Here is a 12,171-nt window from a genome sequence, read left to right on the forward strand (position 1 = left end):
CAAAGGCTATACATAATAACATCTGTGAAAGAAGTCAAATGAACTCCATGATATGCTGCACCATTCATTTACACTACAGGAAACTGAAAATATTAAAAATAATGCTCAGAAACAAAAAGCATCATTGAAGTATAAACATGCTATAACGAAATGTATGCACTCTGAGAATTCATATGCCCCTCTCACTTTACACTGATTCCCACGAAAAAAATATTTCTGCTTAAGTGTATGCATCTCTCCTACAAACACTACTCTTTCTTTTCAAAATTGCCATTACCAAAAAGAGACACAACACAGAAGTTAAAGGAATGTTTGCAGGTCCGTTTCTCTCCATCACATTCCCTCTACCCTGTAAAGAAAATAAGGTTATAATGGCTTTCTAGAATCTCCAGAAAGGAACCTGAAAAGAGGTAGGAAGATAAAAAGGCCTCCCTCCTAATGGGAGCTATAAATAGCTATAAAACCAAGAAGTATCCCCTATCCCCACTTCTGGTGACGAGGTTTGGTCAACCCGAAGAGTGCAACACACCCTTACACTGGTCTTGGCCTAAGCCCGGCTCCTCAAGTGATAAACCTATTTCTTAGAGGAGTTTTTTTGTTTAAAACCATGGGCTGCCATCCATTAGTAAGCCATATAAGAATTAAGTGGGCTGTGACTAGCATTTTTTAAAAAGGAAAAGAGAATAGGATAGAGTAACACAATTTCAGAATAAAGCACACATCAGGAGTACTGTCTTCTGTTTCACATGTTTTGGGTGGCAGTGTAAATGTTTTTTTTACTGTGGACTGAGACTCACTGCTGTGGACGGCAGCACTGCACTGACCACTGCTGAGGAGGGCATATTTCCCCCCAATATACCTCCCATACAGGCCACCTTGGTACCCAGAAGATTTATTAATCAACTGTAACTGCCAACCAAGTTAAAAGAACCATCTGACCTTGAAGAGAGTATCTCAAGGCAATACAACAAATTTTTATGGATCCACGTAAACAATAATTCATGCTACTGTTTCTTTCCTGTGAGTAATACTAGACATTACCACTTCCATGGTGTGCTCTGAGATTATTTTCAGAATTGAAAAGATTTTCAACACTAAACATCGGCAACCAGAATAATTAAAATGAATACAAATATGAGTTGTATTCCCTGGATCTCTCCTAATATCTAAATTTCTAATACTGGCATTACTACTATTTAAAGGCAAAATGAAATACGTGTTTAAATTTCAGCTTGAAGGATATGAGGAAAGAATAAGATGAACCAAGTCACAAATATCCAAAAAATGGAACTCAGCAGGAAGACTGTTGGTAAGTATATAAGGCTCTTATACCCGACCAAGAACCTAGAAGAAAAAAGGATAAACATATGGTTTTAGTGAAAACAAGTATGGTCCATATTAACTTTAGTTCTAAACCCCCTTAAATAATAACAGTAATAATAACACTCCCACCCCACCCCCAAGTAACAACAATGGTTTTCAGTACTGAGTGCTTCCTATGTGCCTCTTTCCAAGTGGTATAATCAAGAGTTCGCCACCGCCTTGCCCCATTTGACTCATGAGAAAAGTAAAGCACTCAGAGATTCATGTTCTAGTTCTTATAACTAACTTCTACATTATTTCATTCTCCATAACTTTCTATTTGCAATGAATCTTTATTTCTATTGAGATGTATCACATTTGTATTTCTCTTTTTGGCATATCAGGTTTCAAATATTCTAAAATGCAAAATTTTAAATATATGGGAGATTGACCTCCACGTCTAACAAACTTCCTTCCAGGGACTAGCAGCATAGTTCTAAAACAAAACAGATGTACACAACCTTAAGTAGTTTCATCCCACAATCAGCCTGAGAAGCTGACACGTGATATAAAAAGATATATAAGGCCTAAAAGTGGCAAAGTCGTCAGAACTCTAACCCTCTTGCTTGGGTAACAAGCAACATGGAAGTCCATATACAATTTACTCAAATGTTAATACTATAGTTTCAAAAAGGAAAAAAAAAAAAAAACCTCTTTCATGTTAAATAATCAATATAGTAAAATCTGTGCATGAATAGAGTTTACCTGGATCTATTTTAAAATTTATGCCAGGAAAAAAACAATGGTTGATGAGAGGTAGGAAAAGGATTTTTTAAAAAGCTATCAACTCACTGATAAGCTTTTATAATTATGCATATGATAAAATATTTCAGAAAAACTAAAGATCCCAAACTTCAGGCATATAAAATGCTGCCAGAGCAGGCCAAATGGAGCCCATGTAACCTCCACAGCATGACTTGTTTTGAGATTTTGCAGCACCAATGTGTTTGGCCTAATTAAGTAGTTTGCAGTGAACTACCTAATTTGTAAGTGTCTGCTACCAGGACCTGTCTACTTCTAACAGGCATCAGACAACAGCCTGGATCAATAAGCAACTGCCTCTGGAGCCTAAATAACAGTGGAAGTTTGCAGCTGCCTCGCTCCATGAAACTGAGTTTCTACAGAAAGTTATGAGAGAAATAAAAGCAGTATGGATAAAGCTGCCATACGCATGTCTCCCATTTGAATTGTGTCCACATGCCAAGCCTAGCAAACGAAGCCCGCAACTCACTGTCAGCAAAAACAAAAGTTTCATGTAACTTTTTTATAATGTGGGTTCCTACTAAAATAAACAAAATCTCAAATGCTCCTATCCTAGGTGGGTAGATATTGCCAGCCCTTGCTTTCCCTCTGAAAACACAAAAGCAAAAGCCAAAACCCCAAAGTGATGATTGAAATTCCTGGTGATTTGGCTTAAAATTTCTTTGGCGATAGAGTCAATCAAATTAGTGGAAAATGAGTAAAAATCTCTAAGTTACAAGTTTTCTGAATAGCAGACAATTTTAGGCATTTTGCTATTTTTCAAAAATATAAGTTTTTACTTTACATGTATATTCTAATTCATTTCCAACCGTCCTGCTCTTGAATGACCAAGAGGTAAGACTCCTCTAATACTTTGTTTTTTCTTATGACTCAAGCAGCTTAAGCAGTCATGTTTCCTTATTCCAGAAAATGCTGGCAAGCAAAAAAATGGCGGGGGGGGGGGGGGGGGTGGGCATAGGAATACTCAACATCACACCCTGAAGAGAGTGATACTATATTTCCTTATAGATCCTTTCCTATGGATCATCATCATTACATTTTTTTTTTCATTCAGTAAATGAAAATAATGAACAGGAGAAACAAGTTTCCTGCTTGTATGGGCCCTAACACTCCAGGAAATGGTAATTAAATGCTATGAGGAAAAACGAATAGGTGACACAGAGAGTGGGTCAGGGACCGTCTAAGGAGGTGACACTGGACCCGAGGACTGATTGGTTATGTCTCCTGCTATACAACGATATGGTATTGGAACACTTCTGACAAAGACAGAAGCAAGAGCCAAGGCCCTGGGGGTGTGGGGAATGAGCTCGATGTGTTCTAGAAACAGAAGGTAGGAGAGCAGAGAAGGGAAGAGAGGAAAGAGATGAAATCAGAGAGGAGATCGAATCACATAATACCTCACAGGCAAGGAGTTTGGATTTTATTTTGAAGACACAGAAAAAGCACAGGAGGGCTTTAAGTAGGGAGAAAAGACAGAAACTGATTTATTTGCCTCTTTAAAAGACCATACTAATTGCTAAGCAGGGCGGAACTATGAAGAGAGAAAAGCTGAAGAGCTGAAGTCAGGAGAGCAGTTAGGAATCCTGGTCTAGGGCACTGGCCATGTAGATGGAGAGAGTGGATTAGACAAAAAGCAGGAAGGATTTGATGATGAGCTGGATGTGGGAAGGAAAGAATCGAGGATGATAGTAACCCAAAGATGATACTCATAACTCACACAGGGAACTGGATGCCATTTTACTGAAAAAGGGAAGCGAGAAGAGATTGTGGTATAACATGCTTATTGAGAACTGTGTGTTGTCCGTGATTCTGAACATTGTATATGTATTAGCCATGAAGCAGACACTGTCACAATTATTATCATCATTTTACAGATAAACAAAGTGAGGCCCAGAGAGCTAAAGCAATCTGTTCAAGGTCAGATTGCCATGTGGTAAAACCTGACTAGAACCCACCAACCTGACTCTCAACCATGACTATATATAATCATGTGTAATATTTTCCTAAAAATAAAACTGTACCTCAGCCACTATTTTATAATTTCCTATAATTTAATTAGATTGTTTCAACTAAAAAGCATTAGGAGCAAATATAATGAGCCTAAAATGAAATTAGATTAAGGAAAAAATAAAATTTCTGAAAAATGGGCAAAAATGCCTTAAGACACAAAACAGTTACAAAAATCTTCTCATTATTTACAAAATCAACAACTCAGACAGTGAGCTAGAAACTTTATTTTCCACCAATTATCAATTCAAATTACTGGGTTGACCAATTTGCTTTTAGCTAAATCGTATGCTACCAAAGCTTTTCCCTCCCACTACCCCTGAAGAGGTTTCTATGTGGTAAGTAACATTCATAGCTCAATAAAAAATCTATGATTCCAGCTAGTCAACAGCAGAAATAGGCAATCAAATGGAGATGCAGTAACTAGCCTTGCAAAGACTAATATACACACCTTGGAAGCAAAGATGTCAGAAAAAACAATGTTAATAGAAGACATCCTTTTAAAAGCCAAGAATCTGAATTGAAGTCCAGTATGTATCCAACAGCCCACATGGTAATCACAGAAAGCATCAGCAGCAGGAAGAGCTATTAAGAGATTGAGAATTTTAGAACCTTATGGATTTTACATCCTATGTCTCTAACAATGATTAGTACAACAAAAGAACTATTTCCTAAATTTCTAACAATTAACACAACAGAATACAGTTTTTCTTTGAAATTAATGATCAATAAATTTGAAGTCTGAGAAATCACAATCTTGGAAACAATATTTTTAAAGCTTTAGATTTTAAAAAATATTGCTTAAACATGTTTCGGGGTCTTTTTGTTGTTGTTGTTTCTGGTTTTGCTTTCTTCCCCTCTAAGAAGTGGTGGTCTTTTAGAAAAGTGCTAATGAGAGCTGACGTTTTTAAAAATACTTTCTTTCAAACAGTAACTATAGGTCAGAAAGTATAAAGCAAAACAAAAGAACCACAGAAAAATCAATGCACTCAAGACTCAATGAGGAGAGTATAGGAGTTCCAGTCTGGACACCAGATGGTGCCATCCCCTATTAAAGAAGGTCAGAGAGAAAAGTTTACAGAAAAGATGACAGTTTAGGGCATGTGAAATTTCAGATACCTATGGGTACCTAGGAGATACCCAAGAGGCAATCAGAAAAGCAGGTCTACCACTCAGAAAACTTTGTATTCATCAGTATATAGGCTGGAAAGCCATGAATGAACAACATCTCAAGGACTATGTATGTAGAAAGGGGAAGAATCTTGGCCAACACAAACATTTAAGGGGAAAAAAGCTAAATTATCAAGGGTAACTAAGAAAGAATGATCAGTGTAACCAGAAAGGCAGGATGAGAACCAAGAGAAAGAAAGGTCCCAGTGGAGCCAGAAAAGGAGTAGTTCTCAGTTGTCAAATATCACCCAGAGGCCAATACTGAAATAAATCCTCAGGATGCTAATAATTCAGGCTTATTCTGGCAAAGTAAGAATGAAGTGTCTAGGGGTGCCTGAGTGACTTGGTCAGTTAAACGTCTGCCTTCAGCTCAGGTCATGATCCTGGGGTCCTGGGATTGAGCCCCACATTGGGCCGCCTGCTCAGCGGGGAGTCTGCTTCTCCCTTACTCTCTGCCCCTCCCCCTGCTTGTGCGCTCTCTCTCTCTCTCTAACAAAATCTTAAAAAAAACAAAAACAAAAACAAAAACAAAAAAACATAGAAGTACATAAAATCACCAAGGGTTAAAAAAGAGGTCAAGAGGGACGCCCGGGTGGCTCAGCAGTTGAGCATCTGCCTTTGGCTCAGGGTATGATCCTGGGTCTGGGGAATCGAGTTCCACATCGGGCTCCCTATAAGGAGCCTGCTTCTCCCTCTGTATGAGTCTCTGCCTTTCTCTCTGTCTCTCATGAATAAATAAAATCTTAAAAAAAAAAAAAAAAAGGTCAAGAACAAAATCCTGGGGCACCCTACCAATAAGGGGTAGAGGAGAAGCAGAGGAGCTGGCAAAGAATATTGAGGAGTAACAGCCAATACGTGCAAAATAGGTGCAATATTTGTGATGACCCTCTGCATAGAAATCTGGTGTCTGTGAATCTAGAATCATGCTGAGGATATAATTACTAATTGTGATTAGACAAGATGATGCCATCTGTCATATACGAAAACATTATAAATAGTAGAATCAACTCAATACCTCATTTTAACAACCTGAAATCATATTCACTAGTATGACTTAGATTTTTTTGGCCTTCATGAGAACAGCTGAACTTCCTACCTTTATCTACTAATTCACTTTTAAGTTCAGAGAACATCACTCAGAAGAACTGTCAGGTTAAAGAATAAACTTGGGGTACATCTCTTGAAATTCCAGTTTTCATTTTGTGGAGAGCCATCACATGCTGAAAGTCTGCAACACTGTTATTTTTAGTCTAACTCCTCCATGTTGAATGTTACCATTTTCCTCTTGAAAAAAATTTCAATAAAAATAAGTTCTCAAAGAAAACCAAATTTCCTTGCAGCAATGTGTTTTCCCTTTTGCTTCTTTAAGAATCTAAACCAACCGTTTTCAATTCATTCATTCATTAAGTGTGGAGGTATGTTAGGAGATTCACAAGATAACATGTAGCTTTAGAGCCATCTAGCTGAGGACCAATTGTAAATTGCTAATGAACGCGCCAAATTTCCGACTCTGGGCTATGGGTTGTGCGAGGAAAGATGTGGTTAGCAGATGTAATGCAGCACTACGCCAACTTCCTGGTTTTGCCCTGGCTTCCTCCCCTATTTGCCTTAAAAAACAAACACAAACGAATAAAACAATTCTTTTAGAGAGCCCGCAGAACAGGACCCATATGAAAATACCTCGCATTTCTGCAGCCACCTCCAAAGTCTGAACTTTTCGTTGGCTCTCATTTTGGCTTCTGTTTTTAGCATGTGAATAATGAGCCGATTTTTGTTTTGTAGAGCCATATCAAGAGGTGTTTCACCCTTAAAAAAAGGAGAGAGAAAGAGAAAGTTCAATTATATTTCCCATAGAGTATGGGTGCTAAACATTTTATAAGAAATCAGCAGGGGGATCCTGGGTGGCTCAGTGGTTTGGCGCCTGCCTTCAGCCCAAGAGTCCTGGGATGGAGTCCCACATCGGGCTCCCTGCATGGAGCCTGCTTCTCCCTCTGCCTGTATCTCTGCCCCTCTCTCTGCGTCTCTCATGAATAAATAATACAAAATCTTAAAAAAAAAAAAAAAAGAAAGAAAGAAATCAGCAGAATCGTAGACTCAATGTATTCATCCTGAGAGCAGCCAGCTATTGTGGATGGTTATTTTTCATTGTAATTGAAAATGTATATATAGCTTATGTTTATATTGATGTTCTAATTTTCTAACTGAAGACATAATAAACTAAGAGAGATAAATACCTGGTCATACCTTAACATTTCGGATATCCAGTCTAGAACCAGCTTCCAGAAGTTTATCGACTGCATTAACATTTCCAGCTGCAACTGCCCAGTGGAGTGGAGTGTTTTGGTGTGTTTTATCAACCACATTGAGAGAAGGATTAAACTTTAAAAGAAATCCAGTTGGTTCTGGCCTGTCTCAAAACAATAAAGTACCTTGGAGTATTAGAGAGATGAATGATTTCAAGGGTAAATGCAAAATAATGAATAAATGTATAAATTGTAAATGTATAAATTGACCAATCAGTTAAGCAACCTGAAAACCGAGAAATTTCTTTGTGCAGAGTTCTAGTCCAGGGGTAACAGGAGAGATGCACCCCCAAAAAAGACATCTATTAATTGACAGGCTGTTACACAGATAATATAATTTCAACATCAATAGAGTGGAAAAACTGCCTTTTGTTTTTCAAACTTTTTCTTCCACATTGTTGTTCTATCGGTTAATATATATTTTTTAAATTATGAATTTAACTTTGGGCAATGCTATGTTATTTACCTAATTAAACACTAAATGAACATTATATTTGAGGAGATAAACCAAAGCTGACTTTCCATGTTCCCTTTAACCAATTAAATAAAGCAGGTATAAATAATGTCCTAAAGTATTTATTTATCTTAGAAACCTATTGACTAGAAGGCAGAATTCAATTATTTTTACTTTACTGTCAATACCTTCCCTTCCTTCATGACTATTCAAAGACTCTTTTAATAAAGCAGTATTCTACTTTACTTATTCTATCAACATCTTTAAACGCTATTATCTGACTTCAGAGTTGTCAACAAAAAAGATGAAATGCTTTTTAACAAATTCAGCCCCCAGCCCCAGCACTCCATAAACAAAAAGGAAATGGCATCACAACTAACTTAGTTCCTAGCAGAGAGGTCCTAAGTAAAAGCAGAATCAGAAATTAAGTACAACATTGGAAACAAATCCATAAAGGTATCTGAGAAGAAAGAATACCAGAAATTGGGACTATATGCTGGTCATTAATCATGTGTGTTTATACAATACACAGAAAAACTTAAAGAAAAACTTGATATAAACATATAAAGAGACTATATTCATAAATATATTATGTTAATATTATAATATTATATAATATTATATAATTTATATATAATAAATATATAAATTTATATATTTATATAATAAATATATAAATAAATTATATATAATATATTATAATATAATATTAATATTATAATATTAATAATATATGTTAATATTTTCAGGGCAGTCAACATTGTCAGAGAACATCAAAATGTACTGTTTTCTGAAAAGATTCTATCATCTAGATTTCAAATTATGAAAACAGTTACACTTGGAGCCATTTTTTAAAAAATGCAAACTGAGTAATATAAGTCACATTAACAAGTATATGCTACGAGTCTCTACTTGTTCTGTAAGGAAAATTTTTTCTTATTAGTAGCTTTCAAACTTTTCCCCAAAGTTATCAGGAAAGAGAAAATTTATTTCAGTGGTGCCTTTCTAACCACAACTACGTTAAAAGTCCCTATCAATCACAGGGTGGAAAATCTTCCTTTCTTCTTCAGAATGTAGTATTTCAACATAGACTAAGATACTTAAAATTATGCACGCAAAAATTAGAACTAAGAATCAAAATGAGGCAACTCAGTTAAACAGACTTACCCAAGTACTTTGTGAGCTGATAACATGAGAGGCGTCTGTCCATTTAAATCTGTCATATTGACACTCTGTTCAAAAAGAAGAGTCAACTAGGCTTACTGTAAACATAATCAAAATTCTCTCTTCTCTCCATAGAAGTAACTCTCTAATACATTCAACATTACCATTGTGTATACAAGAAGGGTTCAAATATCATTTGAACAAAAGAATGTCCTACTTCACATCCACAGGGTAAAAATCTATTGATTTCTACAAAATATTCTTTTTTTTTCTACAAAATATTCTTGAAGAGAAAATCTGAATATATGGTTTAAAATGTATGATGTGAATGGAAGAGCGCTAAGGGAAAGGGAAAAACACTGATAATGTCCATCAACTATAAGAGACTACAGAGACCCTAGGAATCATCCAGTTTACACCTTAAATGACACAGTAATTCAAACTATCTTGTCTTACACAAAGGCACCCACTCTTTAAACACTTCAAGTGACAGTGAAATGTCTATCTTTTCTGAGGTAACTCACTGGATTTTTGGATTTATACCTCAAAGAGTGAAAAATGAAAAATTCTTTTCTATTTTCTAGAATATAGGGAGAAAAAAGGAAACTGTATCTCCACAAGGCTACACTCCTTTTTCAAAATGGGCCCAGGTTAGAGGCACACAAAAATGGTTCCATCCAAGTCAAAGAAAGAGTTTCAGTTACTGAGGAAGTCTTTTGGACTTGGAGGAATACAACTTGGGAAAAGACCCCAAAGAGAAGCAGACAAGGCTCCTCCTCAAATGTCTTCCCAAAATGAGACCCAAGAGGTTATAATTATTCTACTTCAGTTGGCTAAGTGAGAGAAAGTGCTTATTTAAAAAGAACACAATCATTCTGAGAGCATTTGTGCAAACATGTTTCCACGCCTGGAGAGTCTGCTGATATATAAACTACTTTGTTACCAGAAAGCACATCCCAGACAAGTACAGCTGACAGTGAAACTCCCACCCCCAACACCCTATAATTTAACCTGTGCCATAAATGGATGTCTCTTAAGGCAAGTCATTTTTCATGGGATTACTTTAGAGAACAATAAGAAGCACACATTCAAATTGGTCTCCCATTTGGACTCAAATAATGAAACCAAATGATGGGTTAATTTAGTGATCTGACTACCATTTCTACATTCAACCAGAAGAAAAATACAGGCTTTTGAAGTCATGTTTTTTAAAAACTCTGCAAATTACTGGGATCATAAGGAAAACTATTACAGGCTTACAAATTTCAAAAATATCTATTATATGTTACTGTGCTAAATGACCTGTCCTTTTTGGACAGAAGCTAGAAAAGCAGCAGCAATGAAGCTAGAAAAGCAGCAGCATTCAATAGCTAGACTTACTAAGGCTAATATTTGAATATTTTGGCATCTGTAACTTCTATGTTAAAAATGAGGACATACTATTACTCATCATCCTCCCATCTCTGATTCATAATAGCTGGAGTCTAAGATAGGTTTCAAAACATACCTGTCCTTTTGAGATGAGATATGCTATGATGGGCATGTGTTGAAATAATACTGCCAGGTGGATGCTGCTGAAGCCTTCCCCATCAATGAGAGTGGGGTCTGCTCCATACTGTAGTAATAATATGACCATAGGCAAATGCCCTTGTCTGTAAATAGAGGATAAAAAATTATACTGTTTTTTGTAGCATGCAGAAAAAGAAAACCTTCAGGGAGAAACTGATATCCTTAAGACATGAGAGATTTTGGTTCAATATAAAGAGTATTTCCTAATAGACTCTCAAAACACTGGAGATTCTCTCAACATATTTCACTTTGATGCTCCAAACTTAGAGCTATCTGGAAAGTCCTTCTTGAGTGCTGGTAATACACTTAATAACCTCTCAATCTACTATAAACCCGATGTTGCTACCATGTATAAATAATAATTTTACATAACTAATGCCCAAAATTAAAACTTTAAAACCTCTTAGACTTCACTCTTGCTATTTTAAAAACAAGAAATAATCATGAGCCAGATACACTAAAGTACAACATTCACAGACTACAGGTATACCGCGGTATTATTATTCTTAGGAACTGCACACTTTTACACTTGAATATGGCTCATTTTCCATGTAAAGCATTTACCTTGCTAGCTTAAAAGGGATGAGTTAACCTTAGATTCTTCAAAATTCTTGGCTATGGAAAAGTTTCCACTCCTTTTTTTTAAATGAACCATTATTCATTTTAGTTTTGGGTTCATGCCAACCCCACCAACCAGAGACTGGGGTTAAAATGACATATGAAGAAACTGTTAAGTATCAAGACAGACAGGTTATTAACTTCAGCTTCAAATGGCCAATATATACCAGAGAAAAGAACTGACTGAGATGGGTATTAAGGAAGGCACTTGTTATAATGTGCACTGAGTGTTATATATAAGTAAAGAATTACTGAATTCTACTCCTGAAACCAATATTGTACTGTATGTTAGCTAACTAGAATTTAAACAAAAATGTGAGAAAAAAAAAAGAACTGAGTTTACAGTTCATTGAACTATTGCTTCATCCATGTGATCAAATATAAAAAAGACTTATTGTGATTATAAGAAGGCGTAATACACATATTTGAATTTTAACATCATAATGGAACCCTAACTTAAAAAAAAAAAACACTGTCTCTGGAAACTCCAACTCCTTACTACATATGTATACAGTATATGTATGTATGTATGTATAGTTTATACCAGATGTATAAATATATATATTTTTTAAATGAAGGGGAAAAAAGGAAAAAGAAGTCTTTCAAATGGTCTATAACAGCAATTTCCAATATGGTAGTTACTAGCCACATGTGGCTATTTAAATTCAAATTAGTTAAAATTAAATAAAATTAAAATTTCATTTCCTTAGTTGCATTAGCCACATTTCACATGTGGCTACTGGCCACCACGTTGGAGAACAG

General features: G+C 35.9%; 1 protein-coding gene across 2 annotated transcripts in view; it reads right to left on the reverse strand.

The window, feature by feature from the left end:
- Positions 1 to 12,171, reverse strand: part of ZDHHC13 (zinc finger DHHC-type palmitoyltransferase 13) — a 49,375-nt gene that overhangs the window by 17,588 nt on the left and 19,616 nt on the right. For both annotated transcript variants that reach the window (XM_041730648.1, XM_041730650.1), the window contains exons 5-10: positions 10,730 to 10,874; positions 9,226 to 9,290; positions 7,546 to 7,708; positions 6,982 to 7,107; positions 4,583 to 4,716; positions 1,244 to 1,344 (exon numbers count right to left, since the gene is read on the reverse strand). In XM_041730648.1, coding sequence (XP_041586582.1) covers positions 1,244 to 1,344; positions 4,583 to 4,716; positions 6,982 to 7,107; positions 7,546 to 7,708; positions 9,226 to 9,290; positions 10,730 to 10,874 — 734 coding nt within the window. The remainder of the gene's footprint in view (positions 1 to 1,243; positions 1,345 to 4,582; positions 4,717 to 6,981; positions 7,108 to 7,545; positions 7,709 to 9,225; positions 9,291 to 10,729; positions 10,875 to 12,171) is intronic.

This window comes from Vulpes lagopus, chromosome 15, assembly GCF_018345385.1.
Source record: "Vulpes lagopus strain Blue_001 chromosome 15, ASM1834538v1, whole genome shotgun sequence".
Lineage (NCBI taxonomy): Eukaryota > Metazoa > Chordata > Mammalia > Carnivora > Canidae > Vulpes > Vulpes lagopus.